Source organism: Syzygium oleosum, unplaced genomic scaffold, assembly GCF_021117445.2.
Source record: "Syzygium oleosum isolate NSW1041296 unplaced genomic scaffold, Sole_v2.1 Sole_v2.26, whole genome shotgun sequence".
Classification (NCBI taxonomy): domain Eukaryota; kingdom Viridiplantae; phylum Streptophyta; class Magnoliopsida; order Myrtales; family Myrtaceae; genus Syzygium; species Syzygium oleosum.
The window spans coordinates 2,480,148-2,500,813 of record NW_026607510.1 but is presented as its reverse complement, the minus strand read 5'-3'; the positions used below and the strand labels follow the sequence as shown (position 1 = coordinate 2,500,813).

The window sequence follows — 20,666 nt, the reverse complement described above, 5'->3', positions numbered from 1 at the left end:
ATTATAAAATTGTCAGTGGAAACTTAACAATTCATATTTGGATAAAATTGTACTAGAAATAGAATATGAATATATTATGATATAGAATTGAATGACGTTAATACAATCATAAAAAAAAATTACTCCTTGTAAACAAAGCAAATACTAGGTGGTGGTCGAGGAAATTGCACTTTAGGGGACTTAACAATTTATGTCTGGATAAAATTGGACTAGAAATAGAATAATAATATATTATGATATAGAATTGGATAACCTTAATACAATCATAAAGAAAATTACTCCTTATAGACAAATCAAATATCGGGTAGTTGTCAAGGAAATTGCAGTTTAGGGTGTAGGATTTTAGGATTTGGGGTTAAGGTTTTAGGATTTCGATTTTGAGGTTTAGGATTTGGGTTTTAGATTTTGGATTTTATGGTTTAAGGTTTGGGATTTAGGTTTTAGAGTTTCGGGTTTGGGGTTTTAGGTTTAGCGTTTCGGGTTTGGGGTTTTTGGGTTTGGGGTTTAGTCGTTTAGGGTTTGGGGTTTATGGTTTAGGGTTTGGGGTTTTGCGGTTTAACGTTTTAGGATTTATGATTTAGAATTACGATTTTAGGGTTTAGGTTTTAGGGTTTCAGGTTTGGAGTTTTGGGGTTTAGTGTTTTAGGTTTTGGGGTTTAGAAGGTTTAGGGTTTGGGTTTTGCGGTTTTAGAGTTTAGGGTTTTGGGTTTTTCATTTTAGTGTTATGGGTTTTAGGGTTTGGGTATTGAGGTTTAAGGTTTTGGGGTTTAGGGTTAAGGTTTAGGATTTTAGGATTTAGGGTTTGAGGGTTAAGGTTTACGGTTTTAGTATGAGAATATCTTGTCAAAGAGAGAGAGTTGATCTTGTTTCTCTATTATTTCATTTTTTGTTCTAGAAACAGAAAAGTAGACTTTTTTTACTTCTTATTTCTATTCCAAATCTATTCCTAGATCACTTTTTTGTTCTCAGGAACAAAAAAACTAACTGACGTTACTAAATGAATTTTTGTTCTTTTTTTGTTCTAGGGAACAAAAGAACAGAAAAACAGAGAAACAGAAACGTTACTAAACAGGTTCCTAGTGTTCTTATCCCAATTTTAGAGCAATGAACTTTTTACCTTTTGGATCTTCTTCTTCATTATTTCGTTCAACTTCATATGATTGAAGGATTATGCCGAGTTTTTTGTTTGTTTGTTAAAGAGGGTTATGATGAGTCATCAAAAGACAATGGCAAGATCCTTTTGAGTTTTTTGGATGGAGGTTTTGACATAGTTCCATTCCGTTGAGAGTACTCATAGAAGTTTGTTCACTTTCATTGGTGCTGAAACTGGATTCCCTTGATATGCGAGTCCATTAACTATGTCCGTGAATCTGTTGAACATTTTAGAAATAGATTTATTTGGCTTCATCTTGAAAGATTCATATTGACCAAGAAGAGTGTTCATTCTGGTTTCCTTGACTCTGTCAGTTCCTTCGAAGTTAACATCAAGCATGTCCAATGAGACACGGTTATATTTAGCAGGAGATAGAGCACAATAAAGAGAGTAAAGAGCTTTAGCATCTAAAGCTTCTATTTTAGCTAGTTCAGCGGGAGTGATTATTGCAGCTGGAGTTCAATTCTCATTTGTTTCTCTTGAGTTGGAACTTGCAGTTGTGGAAGAGACTCGAGTTGTAGGATTAATTCCATTTTGCACAGCTTACATAAGAGGATATGTGGATATGATGAAGTCTTTCATTTTGTTCTTTTTGACGTTGTAACCCTTCCCATCAAAGTAAGGAGGACTGGTGTTGCTCTGTCTTTCGATGATGCCTGGTGCAAGATTGCTAGACACAATAAATCGTTAACTCAAAAGTAATATGACACTTCAAATAATGAGCATCAAGCTCTGATATCAGTTGTTGAAGCTAGCAATATCACTTAGAGGGGTGAATAGGTGATTTTAATGAATTTTCACAAATTTGAAGCGGAAGTAAAGTAGTCAAAATCAGAGTCTGAACAACGACGGTAGTATGATGATATTGATCAATGCATGAAGGCTAGAGTCTAAAAATCAGCAGAAGTTCAATGCAATTTAGCAGTGTGCAAAGGTATGTAAAAAACAATAAACAAGATTTTTTGGATAAGAGAATTTGCACATAGAATTTATAGTGATTTGGCTTAGATCAAGCCTACATCCTTCTGCCACGCTAACAACCTATGGGCTAGATTTCACTAGATAATAAATAAGAGATTACAAGTGTGAGTGATAATTTTCAGTGAATGATAGATCTCACTATCTTACTTAATCACTCTTTTCGGGGTCTCTCAAATATTACAATATGTAGTTCACGAAAGACAAGTATATAAGATCGAAGTACTCTCGGACTTTGGAATTTTATTTTCTCCATTTATATTCCTCACATTCAATTTACCGGTTAGACAGATTTCGGAGGATCTTTCTCCAATCAATCCATTGGACGAGATTACATAATGGAGATTGAGTCATTGAGAGATAAGATCCAAATCCCCGTTGATTTGGTCGTCTATACAAGCGAATCTCTAGTTTCCATGAGTGAAGTTCTTCGATTTAGGAGAGTAATTTGTCTATGAAGTGATTGTCAATCAATCAAAGATGTCTTGCATGAAAGATTTTGTTGCAAAACAATCTTTAAGATCAAAGATCAATACTTTCTAATTTGGAAATCTAGACCAGATCACTAACGGTGGCGATTGAAGTTTTGTGTTTGAATATATTTTCATGCGTCTCATGATGTCTAGTTATAGTGTAGAGCCCGAAGTAATCAGATTCATTCGTGTAAAAGATAGACCAATATCCATCATGTTGTTGTGAAGATATCCAAGTAATAGCCATCTCTATCCTTGTCATTTGAACAACACAAAGTATAATATCAAGATCAATATAGATATTTCTTCATAGCCACAATATTCAAACAGCAATAGCTTGAATCTGAATGAACTTCTTTTGATAAGTATTTCCTGTAACAAAGACACTACTATACAATTATCATATTCAAATAAGAATATCGATAGTTTTGTCAGTTTCAAAATCTAATATGAGGTTTTCTCAACACAACTTGTAATTGTTGTCTCTGTCCCGGTGGGCTGCTTGTGGGAATATTCCAGCCAATGACTCTCTTGTTTCATGAGGTTGATGATGCAATGTATAAACTTACTCTTATGTGAAAAAAAGAATTGCACTTCTCCTCTACCTAATGAATTAGATTTGTGGGTCTCAAAGTCCATATCAAATAATTTATTATGTTAATTTCACATATTGTGAGAATTTAGATTTGCCATTGGGACATTGCCATTAACCAATTGAAAGGGGCTGGCGGGGGTTATTGCACCCTTGGCTGACTCGTGCTTAGTGTATTTTCTAAGAGTAATATGTAAGCAAAAAAAAATCAACCTAATTGACGGATAGAGGGCAATGAGAGCTTATTGGAGGAAATACTGATATGTCTGACGTATGTTTTACTATATATTAACTATGTACTATATTCTATGAGATTTCATATAAAATTCCTATATCTTCCTTTTTAGGTTAGGTATTGCAAAACTTTTATCTCACCTAACGAGCTAGATTTTTGTGTCCACCACGGCACATTGTCATCTGCGTGCATATGTGTTTGATCGTTTGATGATTTGGAGACTGCAAATTTAGGTTATAGCTCATTTGCTTTAAGAATGTATGAATTGAATTAACAATATTTGTACGAATAGTCCTTAAAATAATAAAGTAATGGCTAAATTCCACCTAAAATATACATTGATACTCGTGCGGACGAGTGTGAAAATTGTAATAAACCAAAACAAATCCTACATACTTAAAAAAAAAAAGACAAATGCATACATACGTGAATACATGGAGCAAACAATCTATTTAAAATGAGATATTGGGACTGTACACTATGGTGTGCTTATTTATCTAAATTATTTAATGACGGGCATAATAAAAACAAATCAAGAAAAAAAATCAAAACCCCTATTTATTTAGGTTGACAATTTTACTATCACTATTTTTCCTTCATCTAAGCTATTTTGACTATCGTGCTCAATTACGTTGGGCGTGCTTGTGGTTCAGCATGGACTACATTTCAACTCGAACCGGACATTTTAATTTTATTTCGACTTTATTTAATTAACATAATGCCCAAACAATGAAATCATAAACAAATGATAAAGTTTAACTTGCCATTGTCATCCTTTCATTAAAAAAGAACCTTTGGAAATTCATACAAAGAAATTATACGTGATTTGATGCGAAGCATTGATTCTAGTTCAAATGGAGATGACTTTTAGCGAATAAAAAAATATAAACAGATTAGACAACCATAGTTTTGGCAAGAAGACCCATATAACTTGTTTAAATCATAATTTTCTTCATTGATTTAATCTTGAGTTTTGTCATCGAGAAGCTTCACTCTTGCCGCCTCCCTCTCTCTCCGACTCTCCCCTTCCTTGCCGATTTTGAGGATTATTTGGAGTGGGTTCATTCTTTCGGAACAAAAAATATTTATAGAAATTTGAATATATTTGACATATTATTCTGAAAAAGAAAAAAAAACTATAATTTCATACATGACACAATGTAGATTTTTTATAAAAAAATACAACGAAACGGGAAAAAAAAAAATTGCTCCGTCTAGTTCTCGGGTCGGCCCTGGAATTAGCCGGAATGCGATCAAGGTCAACGGGGTTTCCGGTTCAAAAAATGGGAAATCAAACCATATAAACCCGGAGCCTGCCCGCTCTACAAAAACTTCTAGTAGAGAGCGCACATTAGAAAACTTCCGCGTCGAGTCACGTGACGAAACCGTGCCGCGTCACGTGGATTTCACGTGACAAAGAAGAGAGGGAGGTAAAGGGGACCGCGACGGCCGGGACCGCAGCAAATTCTTTCCAGCTTTCTACTTCGCCGCCCTTCTTCTCAACCCTCTCCGACCATGAGTTCCTCCTCCTCCGGCGACGGCGACGGCGACGGCCCGAAGCTCCCTCAAGACGTCGTCGCCGAGATCCTGAAGCGGTTGCCGGTGGAATCTGTCCTCCGATGCAGGTGCGTCTGCCGGTCGTGGCGTTCCGCCGTCGACGACCCTGATTTCGCGGCCCTCCACTTGCGCCACTCCGCTCTCGATGCTTCCAATTGGCACACCGCCTGCCTAGATTGGTGCGATACTGTCCCGAACCTGTGCTCTCTGTTCTCCGAGGAGTCTCTCACCCTCCCTCCCCGGTCGCAAATCGCAATCCCGTTCGTTACTCCTCCCGACTGTAGCATGATCGTCGGGTCGTGCGATGGCCTGATCTGCGTCGCGGAAATTTCTGGCGGTGGCTTTGGTCGGACGATGTATTTGTGGAATCTGTTCACCAGGAAGCACAGGGCGGTTCGACCATCCGGTCCGGAGCATCAATTTTCTTTCATGGAGACTCCTCATGAAGCTCGAGGGTTTGGCTTCGACGCTAGGTCGAATGACTATAAGATTGTGAGGATTCTCTATGTTTTAGATGATAATGGCCGATTGTTCGGTGGGAAGGAGCCTTGGGTCGAGATTTATTCGCTCCGCGCAGATTCCTGGAGAAGCTTGGCGTGTGAGGTTCCTGCTTTCTGTCATGACGACCGGGCGGTCTTCTTGAATGGGAATCTGCACTGGTTTGCTTCCAAGTTCGGTGATCTGGGGGACGAGGAGGGTGGGTATGGATCGATAGTCTTGTTCGATGTTGCAGGTGAGGTGTTTGATGAAATGGCTCTGCCGCCGGAAGAGATTTCTCACGCAGACTCTGTCGCTTTGGTGATGTCTCTGGCAGTATTAAATGACTTGCTGGCTGTGTTCATTAGTTTCATCAACGTAGCTCTGGATCTCGAACTGCATTCCGTTTGTTCTGTTTGGGTTATGAGGGACTACGGCGTGCCTCAGTCTTGGACCAAGCTGTATACTTTTAAGGCTTGCGGAGTAGTAGCAGGATTTGATGGCTTCAGGAGGAATGGCGAGCTTCTGATGGAACTAGATGGTGGAGAACGAGTTTCTTGGAATCCAACCACGGGTCAATTCTCAAATCTTCCACTGTCGATGCAATGCAATTTGGTCACTATCGTGGAGAGCCTTGTTTCGCTTTAGAGATGACTCGGTTGCTTCTACATTTATTGGCATGACAGATTGATTCTGCTTGCAAAAGAGTTGATAGCGGCATTTGAATTGATTCTGGCCACAAAATGACGGGCAGAAGAAGTGAGGTGGTGCCCCATCTGCATTTGGTACTTCTTGCAAGCTTTAGAATGCATATATGCATTTTCACATTTTAAGTTTTTCTTTAGACTAGGCAAAGTGTGTTCTCTTCACAATTTGCACCCAGAAGAACTCTGCATTTCAGTAGCCCAAATCGAAACAGATCGAAACTACGAAAACGAAATCAAATCTGATATTTGTCGAGAATCCGCCGAATCACATACGCATATGCATAGTCATGTGCTCTATATGTTTCCTAAGAGAGCGAAGGGATTGAGATGGCCGAAGCTAGCATCACGGGGAGGGAATGGACAAACAAAGCATGCAATAGTACAGAGAAGAGGACTTGGCCAAGTCCGCAGAGAGGTTTATTGGAGGAAGTACCAATATGTTGGGACAAAGCTAAACAAACGCCTACATACTTATAGATAAAGACAAATGCATACATACGTACATATGTAGCACAAAAAATCTGTTTAAAATGAAATATTTGGACAAACACACGATGTTCTTATAATTATCTAGATAATTAGACAGGATGACATGCTTTCAAATTTCATTTTGCAAGAATGGGTTGCTATGTTTTTTTATTCCGAGTCAATAACTTTATGCAGTTGTTCCATTACTCTCGGCTCTTTAATATTTCCCCTTCATAATGTTGTATTTTTGAAGTTCGATTTAATGGGTTTTGCCACAATTTTGAATTTGCAATCTCACACCACACAAAACTCAAAAGGCTATCTTTTTTAGTCAGGATAAAAGTCAGAATAGGATAAAGAGGTTAATGGATATTGTCTTTTTATTTCCATAATGAATCTATTTTCATGTGTACTAAAGAGAACAAATAAAACTTGAAACTTTTATAATCCGAGTAAATTCCCGTTGCCACCGCAAGATAGACCGCAAGTGGTCGCTAAACGCGGTAATTTGCTTTCTTTTCCTCCTCCTCCTCCTTCGTCGTCGTTGTCCCTTCTTCTAGCCTCAATTTCAGACATTCTTATTGCTTTGAGGCAAATGCAACCACAACTGATTACATTCTCGTTCTAGAGTGTTGCGGGGTGGTGACTTTGTCTCTTCACAGCCTTGCTTGCCACTGCACTCACTCTTCCTTCTCTCTTCCCAAGCCTCTCTTCTCTGGTCGTCCTTTCCTTTCTTGTCCAAAAGTTGTTCATGTCCCGTTCCATCGCAAGCATAGTTGAAGCTTCACGTTTATTCGGCCTCCCGTCGATTCTCCATCTCCACCACTTTTGCTTCTCTAGGTACTGATACCGTGTATTTAAGTATTGTCAGTTGGAAAATTATGCCCGGCCAATTTTGAATTTTGAAAAATCAGCTAACTCTGCTGTGGTGCACATACATACATTAGAAAACTCCTGTGTCAAGTCACATGACAATTCGATCATAAAACAAAAAAAAGTCACATGACAAAATCGTGCTATGTCAAGCGGCTCTCCTTCTCAAACCCTAACCACGATGCGTTCCTCCGATGATGACGGCGACCCGAAACTCCCTCACGACATTGTCGTCGAGGTCCTGAAGCGGTTGCCGGTGAAATCTCTCCTCCGATGCAGGTGCGTTTGCCGGTCATGGCGTTCCACCATGGACGACCCTCGTTTCGTGGCCCTCCACTTGAGCCACTCCGCTCTCGATGCCTCCAATTGCTATCTTGTGTGCCTAGATTGGTGCCGTCACCTGTGCTCTCTGTTTTCCAACGAGTCTCTTACCCTGCCTTCCCGGTCCCAAATCGAGGTTCCGTTTGTGACTCCTGCCGGCCGTTATGATTTCGTTGGTTCGTGTAATGGTTTGATCTGCATCGCAGAACTTTCCAGAAATGGCTTTAGTCAAGCGATGTATTTGTGGAATTTGTTCACCGGAAAGCACAAGGCGGTTCCGCAATCCGGTCTGGGCCATCAGTTTTTCTCCATGGAGACTGCTTATGAATCTCTAGGGTTCGGCTTCGACGCTGGGTCCAATGACTATAAGATTGTGAAGATTCTCTGTTTTGAAGATGATAATGGCCAATGCTTTGGTGGTCCAAATCCTCGAGTCGAGATTTATTCACTCAGTACAGATTCGTGGAGAAGTTTGGAGTGTGAGGTTCCTGTTTTCTACGACAATGGATCCGCGGTCTTCTTGAATGGGAATCTGCCCTGGATTGCTTTCAAGTTCGATGTTGTGTGGGATGAGGGTAGATATGGATCAATGGTCTTGTTCGATGTCGCTGGTGAGGTGTTTGATGAAATGGATCTTCCGGAAGAGATTCTTCACATGGACAATGGCGGTTTAATAGCGTATGTGGCAGTGGTAAATGACTTGCTGGCTGTGTTTGTTAATATCATTGATGCAGTTATGCATCCTGAATCACATTCCATTTGTTCGGTTTGGGTTACGAGGGAGTACGGCGTGCTTGAGTCTTGGACTAAGCTGAATTCTTTCGAGGCTTGTGGACTAGTAACTGGATTTGATGGCTTCGCAAGGAATGGCGAGCCTCTGATGGAAATAAATGAAGAAGAACGAGTTTCTTGGGATCCAATCACCGGACATTGCGCAAATCTCCCGCTATCGACGCAATGCAAGTTGGTTACTGTCATAGAGAGTCTCGTTTCACCTTAGAGGTGATTTGGTACCGGCTACATTTACCGGTATGACAGATTGATTCTGCTTGTAGAATAGTCGAAAGAGACATCTGAATTTAGAAGAATTGGTCTTATTCGTATCCGCTCCGGCCACGAAATATCGAGCAGAAGCAGTGAGGTGGTGCCCATTTGCTTTTGGTACTTCTTGCAAGCTTTAGAATGCATATATGCATTTTCACATTTTGAGTAGACTAGGCGAAGTGTGTTCTATCTACAATTTGCACCCAGAAGAACTCTGCATTTTAGTAGCCCAAATCTGAACCGATTGAAACCCCAAAACGAAATCTAATATGATATTTGCTAAGAATCCCTCAAATCGCATATGCATATGCATATGCATATGCATAGTCACGAGCTCTCTGTTTCCTAAGAAGTGATGGAGAGCAAAGGGATCGAGATGGCCAGAGCTAGCATCAACAGCCATTATAAATTGATGGGGTTTCGACTCTTATCCTCCTTTTCTGTGAAATGCAAACGTAGTTATGAGCATAGAGTGATGGTGGTTTTCAATAGGATGGATGAGGCGAGCAAGAAATGGACAAACAAAGCATGCCACAGCATGGAGAGAGGACTTGGCAGAGTCAACAGAGGTTTGTTGGAGGAAATACCAATGTGTTGGGACAAAGCTAAACAAACGGCTACATATTTATAAGTACAGACAAGTGCATACAAACATGCATACATAGCATAAATAATCTTTTTTGAAATGAAATATTCGGACTGTATACATGGTGTGCTTATAATTATCTAAATAATGTGATGACTAGGATAGTAAAAAGTCAAATTGAGACGAAAACCAAAATCGCAATGGACTATTCTTCTTTCATCTCAGTTGTTTTGACTATTGTTCCATTGAAAAAGGGTCACCCTTGCGGTCATTTGTATTAGGTCTGCTTGTGGTTTGGTCTAGACTATATTTCAATTCTAACATGACATTTTAATTTATAGAAATTTCATTCAAACTCCTAACTACCAAAAGAATCACCTGTGAACCCCAATAATAAGAAAAAAACGACGAGTTTTAAAAACATTTTAACTGGTAAATACAATCTTTTCATCATAAGGCACCTTGAAAAGTTCATATGAAAATACTACATATTGTTTAATCCAAACCAACGGTTCTAATTGAAATGCAAATGAAATTTAGTGAATAACTTAATGCGATGAAAATATAGAAAAAAATTAGCAGGATGTAGAACAGGTTCAATTTGGAAATACATCCAATTAAAACCAAAGACTCGACAAAATGAGTTCAATTGGTTTGATCCAAACCAATCATTTTGCTGCAAAGGAACTTGTCTTCCTGCATCGGAGATAGTCCCACGACAATGAACCATCTCCCCGCAACAAATGCTTCTCTTGAAGAGAGATCGTTAAATCCTCAATCTCTATTTTTCATGTATGCATGAAGAATATAGCACGAGCCATGCTTGCACAAAGAAATTCACGGACGAGCAAGAAGCCTAGTGTGTATTGTGCAATAAGATATGGTAAAACAAAAAGAAACGCTGATAGAAAGTTGATTTAAGAAGATGCTCGATTTTGGTAGATTCGGTGTCGTTGAAACCACCCAGCAACTTGAGAGGCAATGCTAATACTTTCGAAGCGACTGTTCACAACTCCTTTCTCGAAATTTTTTTTTGTTAAATAATCATTTATATTGCTTATGCAAATGAACGGACCAAAAATATTTTACCGTGCACGAAAATATATAGACATAACAATTGTTGATATTAAAACATTTTCCGTTAATTAATAACTTAAAGTGATACAAGCATTGTTCTTCCAAATTACTCATTTTCCAACAAAAAAAAATGGAGCAAACATGCATAGCGTATAATTGGCGACCCAAATTAATTTTAATGATTACAAAAATCTCCTCAAATTTGTATATATGATTTATTTAATTATTTCGTAGAGTTTATTAGGTGATTATTAGGTGACAAATACAGAAGTGCCACGTAGCAATAGAATTTTTTGGGAGCTTTGATTTGCTCCGTTTGTTTTGCGGAAAATGAATGATTTAGAGAATATTTTTCAAAAAATGATCACTTGTATAGTTTAAAATAATTAGTCAATAATAAATTTTTTCATTATCGACAACAACTTATGTCTAAATATTCTCGTGAACAATGAAAATATTTTTTTCATTCATTTATTTTTATAAATAATTCAATCGATCATTTTTAAAAAATATTTTTAAATTATTTATTTTTCACGAAACAAATGTATCCTTTAATATAATAATTATTTAAAAATAATTTACTCCCTTTTATCAAACCCTTGACCATAAGTTCCTTTGGCGACGACCCGAAGCTCCCTCACAACGTCGTCATGGAGATCCTGAAGCGGTTGTCGGTGAGATCTCTCCTCCAATGCAGGTGTGTTTCCCGATCATGGCGTTCCGCCATCGATCACCGCCGCTTCGTGGCTGACCACAGGAACCACTATGCTCTGACGCCTCCAATGGGGACACTCTGTGTCTAAGCTGGGGGGATCCTCTCCAGAGAGGGTACTCTCTGTCTTCCGAGTCACAAACCCAACTTCCCTTCTTCACTCCACCGCCACCCGATTGCTACGGTTTCTTCAGTTCGTGTAATGGTTTGATTTGCATCACGGAAATCTCCAACCGCTATGGTCCGATGATGCGCTTGTGGAACCCATTCACTGGAAAGCACAAGACGGTTCGACAATCCAGTGTAGAGCATCAATTTCTCTCCATAGAGGCTGCTCGTGTAGCCGTAGGGTTTGATGGGACTACTACCAACTGTTCTAAAATTTTAAGCTGTTAGATGAAGGCGTGGTTTATTATTTATATATTCTAACACTCCCTCTTATGCGTAGGATGGTCTTTGGTCTGATCCTAAAGCGTGGGAATATTTAATTGGAGTAGCAGATGGAGCCTGGAAAAATTTGAACTCAGGACCTTCTGCTCTGATACCATGAATGATTTTGATGGAATCACTGTCAACTGTTCTAAAAGCTTAAGCTGTTAGATGAAGGCGTGATTTATTATTTATATCTTCTAACAATACCAAGTTAATTATAAGAATTGCGGAAGAGAGAAATGTGAGAAATTGTATATATTTTGATATATTGAAAAGAGTACATAGAGAGCCTATTTATAGGCTTAGATAGAGAAAATCAAATGAAATCAAATCTTATATGCATAATCAAAAGAAATATAGAAAAACAGAAGAAATATCCTAAATATTCCTAGAAGATTTCTAAATATCTTCAACATCCCCCTTTAAACTCATAGTGACTAAGTCACCTTGAGTTTGAATCATTGTCGAACAATGCCACCACATAAACTTGTTTTTCCAACGATGCTGCATGGCATCGGGCTTGGTGGATCTGGGATGGGATGGTGAGTGAGGCAGCATCTAGCTCATATGAAGTTGAGCGAGTTTGGTGGTGGTTTCGACTTCTCGAAACGATGCGTGAAAGGTCGAGAATCATAGGGGAAACAGTAAGAGGCCGATACGGCTGGCTTGCGAAATAGTAACTAAGCGACACGGCCTATACGGCCGGCGTCGAAACATCAAGCGGCCTATACGGCTGGCATGGAAAAGAGTTACTGGGATGCGGCCTGTGCGGCTAGCATCGAAAGAAAGCCACCTCCATGAAAAAGGCTCGACGAGTGATGTGATCAGTGCGATTAGCATCGAAACATTATGCGGACTCGATTAAGTGCTTCCTCATATGAAACTTGTGGGCACCAACTGAACACTGTTGAACAGCAATGATGGGGATGGATTTATTCTACGCTGAGAATGATAAAGCGGAAAAATAGGATTGGGGAAATTTCTGGGGTGCGTGAGGTGCACCGGGTGCGAAGTGCACCGGGTGCACTAAGTTGCCTCAAGAAAGGAGGCTCTAATACTAAGTGAGATTTTGTGAGACCACTGCCAATTGTTCTTAAAGCTTAAGTTATTTGATGAAGGCGTGGTTTAATATTTAATTACTCTAACACTCCCCCTCACGCTTAGTCTGGTTTGTTTGCCTAGTACTAAGCGTGGATATATTTAATTGGGGACGTAAATAGAGTCTGGAAAGATTTGAACTCATGGCCTCCAGCTCTGATACCATGTGAGATTTTGTGGGACCACTGCCAACTGTTCTAAAAGCTTAAACTATTTTATAAAGGCGTGGTTTAATATTTAATTACTCTAACAATAACTATAAGATTGTGGAAATTCTCTATTTTCCAGACGATAATGGTCGATGCTTTGGTGGGACGAAGCCTCGAGCCGATATTTATTCGCTCCGTACAGATTCCTGGACAAGTTTGGAGTGTGAGGTTCCTGCTCTACACCACGGCGACCCAGCGGTCTTCTTGAATGGGAATCTGCTGGGGAGGGTGGATAAGGGTCAATAGTTTCGTTCCATGTTGAGGGTGAGATGTTTGACTTGCTGGCTGTGTTCGTTAGTTTCAAGGACGCAGAGGATCCCGAACTGCGTTCCATTTGTTCTGTTTCATGAGGGAGTACGGCGTGCCTTAGTCTTGGACTAAGCTGTATACTTTTAAGGTTTGTAAAGAAGTAACAAGATTTGATGGCTTCACGGGGAATGGCAAGCTTCTGATGGAAATAGATGATGGAGAACGAGTTTCTTGGAATCCAATCACGGTCCCATATGCAAATCTTTCACTATCAACGCAATGCGATTTAGTCACTGTCGTAGAGAGTCTTGTTTTACTTTAGAGATAACGCAGTTGTTGCTACATTTATCGGTATGACATATTGATTTTGCTTGCAAAAGAGTTGAAAGAGACCTCTGCATTTAGAATAAACGGTCTTATACATATCTGCTCCGGCCACGTAGCACAAATAGTCTGTTTTAAATATTCGAACTGTATACATGGTGTACTTATAATTATCTAAGTAATTTAATGACTGGGATAGTAAAAATCAAATCAAGACAAAAATCAAAATCGCACTGGACTATTCTTCTGTCGTCTCATATGTGTTTTGACTATTGTACCATTGAAGAGGGGTCAACCTCCTTGTTGATTGCACTAGGCCTGCTTGTGGTTTGGCCTCAACTATATTGCGACTCAAATCAGACATTTTAATTTAGAGAAATTTCATTCAACTCCAAACTACTAAAAGAATCACTTGTCAACCCGAACAAAAAAAAAAGATGAGTTTTTAAGAAATTTAACTGGTGAATGCCAGCTTTTCATCAAAAGACACCAAGTTCATATGAAAAAAATTACATATGTATTGATCCAAATCAATGATTTCAATTGAAATACAAATGAAATTTAGTGAATAACTTAATGCAACGAAAATGTAGAAAAAAAGTTAGCATGATACAGGATAGGTTCAAATTTAGAAATACATCAAATTGAGACGAAAGACTAATTCTGTTCACAGAAGAGTTGAAAGACTAATTCTGTTCACAGAAGAGTTGAAAGAGACATTTATATTTAGAAGAAATGATCTTATTTGTATCTACCCCGGCCACAAAATATCGAGCAAAAGAAGTGAGGTGGTGCCTAGGGGTGATCGGTTCCCAGTTCCAAGGTCCGGTTTGATTCCAAAATGGAACTGGGAACCGGACTGGGAAGACTGATTCCCAATTTTAAGAACTGGGGATCGGATTGATCTGGTCCAATGGAACTGGTCAATTTTTTATATTTCTCCCACCACAACGAAAGAGAGTGACAAATATCAACATATTGACAAAAGTGACGATAAGTGAAGAGTCATTGTAGTGTGACGATAAGGAAAAAGCGTTGTACATGGGTTTAGTTCACATTTTACTATTTTTTTAAGAAATAAAAAATAAAAAAGTATATGTAATCGGTCCGGTCTGGTCCGATTCTCCCTTGGAACCAGGAACTGAATTGCTCGGACATTGATTTCACTTTTAGGAACGGGGAACCGGACCGATACTCTCGGAAACCGAACCAGACTAGCCGATTGAGTCCGATCCGAGTGGTCCGTTTTGCACACCCCTAGCGGTGCCCATCTGCTTTTGGTACTTCTTGCAAGCTTTAGAATGCCTATGCATTTTCACATTTTGAGTTTTTCTTTCTAGATTAGGCAAAGTGTGTTCTCTTTACAGTTTGCACCCAGAAGAACTTTGCACTTTAGTAGCCCAAATCAAAGCCGATCAAAACCCCGAAAGCAAAATCTAAGCTTATTTTGCCGAGAATGAATCGAGTCGCATATTCATATGTATAGTCATGAGCTCTCTGTTTCCTAAGAAGTGATGGAGAGCAAAGGGATTTGACATGGCCGGATCTAGCATTAACAGCTATCAGAAATCAACGGGGTTTTGGCTCTTGTCCTCCTTTTCTGTGAAAGGTAAGCGTGGTTTTGAGCAGAGAGTGATGGTGGTAAGAGGCGGGGAGGAAATGGACAAACAAAGCATGCAATAGCATAGAGAGAGGACTTGGCCAAGTCCACATAAAGGTTTATTGGAGGAAATACCAATATGTTGGAGCAAAGCTAAACAAAAGCCTACATACTTATGAATAAAGACAAATGCATGCAAATGTGCATGCATAGCACAAATAATATGTTTAAAATGAAATATTCGGACCGTATACACGGTGTGCATTTAAAATTATCTAAATAATTTAATGACTAAAATTGTAAAAATCAAATCAAGACAAAATTAAAATCAAAATTGAAATGGACTATTCCTCCTTCATCTCAGTTGTTTTGACTGTCGTCCCATTGAAAAGGGTTACCCTTGTGGGCAAATATATAAGGCCTGCTTGTGTTGTTCGGCTTGGACTATATTTCAATTCAAAACAGACAATTTAATTTAGAGAAATTTCATGCAACTCGGTACTAAAAGAATCACCTGTGAACCCTAATAAAAAAATACTTGAGTTTTTAAGACATTTAAGTTGTTCACTAAATTTTAAAAATAAAATAAAACTGGTGAATACCATCTTTTCATCAAAAGGCAACTTGAAAAGTTCATACGAAAAAAATTACACATGGTTTAATCCAAACCAATTATTCCAATTGAAATGCAAATGAAATTTAGTGAATAACTTTATGCGACAAAAATATGGGAAAAAAATTAGCAGGATGTAGAACAAGTTCAATTTGGAAATACATCAAATTGAGACCAAAGACTAAACAAAATGAGTTCAATTTGTCAAGTCATTGATTTTTTTCTCCTTTTTTTAATCTTTAAACGCCTTTAATTTCGGAGGATGACCCTTATAACTTGTTTGAATTATGTCGGCTGATTGATTAGACAGAATGATGTGCTTTCTAATTTTATTTTGCAAGAATGGGTAGCTGTGTTTTTAATTCCGAATCGATAACTTTACGCAGTTGTTCCATTTACTCTCGGCTCTTTAATATTTCACCATCATAATGTTGTATTTCTGGAGTTTGATCCAATGGGTTCTTACCACAATTTTGAATTAACAATCTCACACCACATAGGATTCAAAAGGGTACGTTTCTTAGCTAGGATAAAAGTCGGAATAGCATAAAAGAGCTTAATTAAGGCATCATGGATAGATATTTTCTTCTTATTTTCATAATGAATCTATTTTCATATGTAACAAAGAGAACAAATGAAATGTTTATAGTCGCTAAAGATTGCGAGATAGACCGCCACCGCAAGTGGTCGCTAGAGAGTTAATTCGCTCTCTTCTTCTCTTCTTCGTCGTTGTTGTCCTTCTTTTGGCCTTGGTTTCAAACACTCCCAATGCTTTTGTACCATACTGGGCGTTGCCTTGCCCTTGGTTGGTGCGGCTGCGAAGGCCCTAGGCAAGGCCATTGCCACCTCACCGGTCGCAGGTGAGGCCACAAAGGCCCTCACCGGATCTGAGTGAGGTTGCCTCGCCCGTGGTCGCCCAGATCTGGCAAGGGTCTATGCGGCCTCACCCGCGACCGGTGAGGGTCTGATCGTCCCTCACCAGAGTTGAAAAAAGGCAAAAAGAAAATGAAAAGAAAATAAAAAATTCAAAAAAATAATAAACAATTATTAAAAACAAAAAAATTATTTAAAAAATTTTCCTTGTCAGCATCGGCAAAGCCACGTAGGATGACCGGCATTCACATTGGATTTTCCAAAGAGCCAAATCACCGATAGCATTCAAGTGATCGATTTTTCAAATTTGTGGCACTCTAGTAAGAGAAAAAAAAGTTATGGCCTTTAGTGAGTGCCGTACGAAAGTTATGACATTTCTAGTGTATTTATCCCCATATTTGTATATAGACATTTGATATTGTGGTGCATAATCTATATATTCTGGACAATTAGGCCTAGCACGCGGCTCATCGCCACGAGTTGTTGTGCCACAAAGGAACTCATGTCGCCTTATCGGAACTTGTCTCATAGCAAAGCAACTTGTCTCCCTACATCGGAGATATTCTCGCAACAACGGAACCGTTTCCCCATATCGGAGCTCCTCTTGAAGGGATTGGTAAACCCTAGATCTCTATTTTTTTGTATCATGAAGAATGAAACAAGAATCATGCTTGCGCAAGAAATTTGTGTAAGAATAAGAAGAGTAGAGTTTCTATCAATTTTCTTTTTCGTTAGATATTATGCAATAAGATTTGATAAAACAAAAAGGAACAATAATAGAAAGAGTTGATTCAATATGAAGAGCGATTTTGGTCGACCCAACATCATTGGACAGCCCAGCAACTGGAGAGGCGCAGCTAACACTCTCGTGCTAGCGGTCACAGCACTGTACCGTGATGGTGTTGAGCACCTTTAACCTAGGCGCGGACCACCAACTGAACAAGCTTTAGCTATTGGAGAAGGAGATATGGCGTCCTTGAGGCATCCAATGATGACGAGAATTCTCGCATCCTCATCAACGATTTCCAAAGGACTACATTTTAATATAGCAGAAATATTCACGAACGAAATTGGCATCTATATAGTAGATGTAGGATCCATCGATAATTTTCCTCCGACTTGACGGATTTTGCAACGTATATCATCACCTAAATTAACTGTGATGATTACGAGAACCAAAAAAAATTGAATAATTAATTTATCTAGTTGTTTCATAGAGTTTGTCACGTAGTAGAAAGCAGACGGCAAAATGGAAAATGCCTGGTTTTGGAAAGTACACTTCAATGGAGCTTTCATCGATGTATCAGAAGTCCATGGCAAATCGGTCCAATCGTGTTCGCTCTTCTTCTCAATCCCTGACCATGAGTTCCGACGACGACGACCACCCGAAGCTCCCTCACGACGTCGCCGTCGAGATCCTGAAGCGGTTGCCGGTGGGATCTCTCCTCCGATTCAGGTGCGTTTGCCGGTCATGGCGTTCCACCATCGACGACCCTCGTTTCGTGGCCCTCCACTTGAGCCACTCCGCTCTCGATGCCTCCAATTGGCATCTCGCGTGTGTAGATTTGTACGATCCTGTCCAGAGCCTGTGCTCTCTGTTTTCCGGCGAGTCTCTTGCTCGGCCTTCCCTGTCACAAATCGAAATTCCGTTTGCTGCTCCTCCCAATTGCTACGGCTTCGTTGGTTCGTGTAATGGTTTGATCTGCGTCACAGATATATCCGAAGATAGGTGTGGCCGGACGATGTACTTGTGGAATTTATTCACCAGAAAGCACAAGGCGATTCCGGAGAGTGACTTTCTTTCCATGGAGCATGTTCATATAGTTCTAGGGTTTGGCTTCGACGCTAGGTGGAATGACTATAAGATCGTGAGGATTATTTATTATCCATATGAACATCCTCAAGGCTTCGGCAAGATTAAGCCTCAAGTCGATATTTATTCACTCTGGACAGATTCCTGGAGAAGTTTGGAGTGTGAGGTTCCTACTTTTTGCAGCGACAGACCTCCGGCTTTTTCGAATGGGAATCTGCACTGGTTTGTTTTCAAGCACAATGATCTGCAGGAGTATGAATATGGATCAATACTCTTGTTCGATGTAGCCAGCGAGGTGTTTGATGAAATGGCTCTTCCGGAAAAGCTTTTGCACGTGGTTAGTGTCGGTTTAGATGTGTTTGTGTCCGTATTGAATGACTTGCTGGCTGTGATCATTCTTCATGAGAACGCATTTAGGCATCCTGATGTGCATTGCGTTAGTTATGTTTGGGTTATGAGAGACTACGGCGTGCCTGAGTCTTGGACGAAGCTGTATACTTTTAACCCTAGTGCACTGGTAACAGGATTTGATTGCTTCACGTGGAATGGTGAGCTTCTGATGCTAATAAGTGGTGGAGAACGAGTTTCTTGGAATCCGATCACTGGACAACTCGCAAATTTTCCATTGTCAAGGAGATGTGAATTGGTCACTGTCGTGGAGAGCCTCGTTTCACTTTAGATATGACTCAATTGCTACTACACTTTAGAATGCTTATGCTTTTTCACTTTTAAGTTTTTCTTTAGACTAGGCGAAGTGTCTTCTCTGTACAAGTGAAAGTATGCTACTCGAGATTGCATCTACAACTTCAGCATTGCCGGTGCTAGCAGATTTTAGACGATGCGGGAAAGAATGATGAAGCGTTTTGAATGCTATGCATGTATGTGTTTGATTTGACGCCACCATAAGAATTTTTTAGCTTCTGTAAGACCAAACTATTTACGGTTTGAGTTACGCATCTTGCTCTCTGGGCATTGCAACTAGTGCAACTACAGACTACTATGATTTGTTCCCTATGACTTTTTGGTAGCAATGGCAATGCATACCTAGTAAGCTCATTTATTGATCTATGCAGACAGCTGCATTAATGGATTAAGGAAACATTGGAGACAGTATTATCACGATAAACTCTACCTTTTTCCCTCAAATTATTCATGGGTAGGAAGTCTCACTTTATGTTATGATACACTGATGATTTTGCATGTCAAGCCATATGAGAATCTGGTCTGTAGATGAGACAATCTCTCTGCTTCTTCCTTGGAAAGACATCTGGGAAAGTGAATTTAAATTGCAATTCTCTTCTAAAGTCTGGTGCAAGGTGCTGGAGCTCTTCTTTATTAACAGGAATTCTGTGGATTGGCAATCCGAGTTTACCTGGCCCTTGCAAAATTGAAGAATGGCATAGAACAGCAGAACGTATTGTTTGAGTCTCTTCGGAATGCCAATACATAGCTTATGTGGAAGGCAAGAAACAATATGCTTTATGGTCAAGCTGCTGCTTCTGTGGAGCATGTTCTTAGATAGATCGATTTTTTACTTAAACATAGATTTGAAGGCTATTTGGTTTCAAAAAGATACGTGGTTTTAATGACTTGGATAGTAAAAACAAATCAAGACAAAAATCAAAATCCCTTGTGCTCAATTGTATTAGGCATGTTTGTCGTTCGCTTGGACTGCATTTCAACTCACACCGACATTTTAATTTTACAAAAAAAATCAATCCAACCGCAAACTACTAATATCAACTGTCAGCCCCAATAAAAAGAAATGAGTTTTTTTTCATTCTGTTTTGACTATAATTCATTAACATAACGTTTGAACAATGGAATTATAAACAAATGATGACGTTTAACATGTTTCATCAAAAGGAACCTTTAAAAATTCAAGTGTAAAAATCACATGTGGTTTAATCCACAACATCAATTCAATTTTAAATGCAAATGACTTTTTAGTAAAAATCGGCGATTGAGTTGAGTGATATAGAAAGCATGGATTTTGATACGCAATTTGACATTGACGAAAGAGGTCGAGAGTAAGATTGGCTTTTACGTTGTGAAAGTCGTCAGCTTGGGCATGAAGTGATGGTTCTTTAATCTGGTGAAGGGTTGTTGGTTTGTTATTTTGTTTGTTATTAGAATGTGACTTATTTCAAAGGTTTAGGATACCCATCTATACTTTGCATGGATTATACAATTTATATAGTG

At 39.3% G+C, this 20,666-nt stretch overlaps 3 protein-coding genes and 1 pseudogene across 3 annotated transcripts; all 4 read left to right on the top strand.

Moving 5' to 3' along the window:
- Nucleotides 1–4,880: 4,880 nt before the first annotated feature.
- LOC115682421 (F-box/kelch-repeat protein At3g06240-like) lies at nt 4,881–6,193 on the top strand. Its single transcript, XM_030606635.2, has one exon. It carries the CDS (start codon nt 4,947–4,949, stop codon nt 6,111–6,113), a length of 1,167 nt encoding a protein of 388 aa, XP_030462495.1. The 5' UTR covers nt 4,881–4,946; the 3' UTR covers nt 6,114–6,193.
- Nucleotides 6,194–7,674: 1,481 nt separating this feature from the next.
- LOC115682427 (F-box/kelch-repeat protein At3g06240-like) lies at nt 7,675–8,929 on the top strand. Its single transcript, XM_030606644.2, has one exon. The coding sequence runs from the start codon at nt 7,695–7,697 to the stop codon at nt 8,832–8,834; it is 1,140 nt and encodes a 379-aa protein (XP_030462504.2). The 5' UTR covers nt 7,675–7,694; the 3' UTR covers nt 8,835–8,929.
- A 304-nt stretch (nt 8,930–9,233) lies between these two features.
- LOC130134987 (uncharacterized) lies at nt 9,234–13,563 on the top strand (annotated as a pseudogene).
- Nucleotides 13,564–17,943: 4,380 nt separating this feature from the next.
- On the top strand, nt 17,944–19,202 carry LOC115682423 (F-box/kelch-repeat protein At3g23880-like). Its single transcript, XM_030606640.2, has one exon. It carries the CDS (start codon nt 17,950–17,952, stop codon nt 19,141–19,143), a length of 1,194 nt encoding a protein of 397 aa, XP_030462500.2. The 5' UTR covers nt 17,944–17,949; the 3' UTR covers nt 19,144–19,202.
- Nucleotides 19,203–20,666: the final 1,464 nt, after the last annotated feature.

What these genes read in the sequence shown, in the direction of transcription:
- LOC115682421 (XM_030606635.2), top strand. Translation starts at nt 4,947, where the DNA reads ATGAGTTCCTCCTCCTCCGGCGACGGCGACGGCGACGGCCCGAAGCTC.
- LOC115682427 (XM_030606644.2), top strand. Translation starts at nt 7,695, where the DNA reads ATGCGTTCCTCCGATGATGACGGCGACCCGAAACTCCCTCACGACATT.
- LOC115682423 (XM_030606640.2), top strand. Translation starts at nt 17,950, where the DNA reads ATGTATCAGAAGTCCATGGCAAATCGGTCCAATCGTGTTCGCTCTTCT.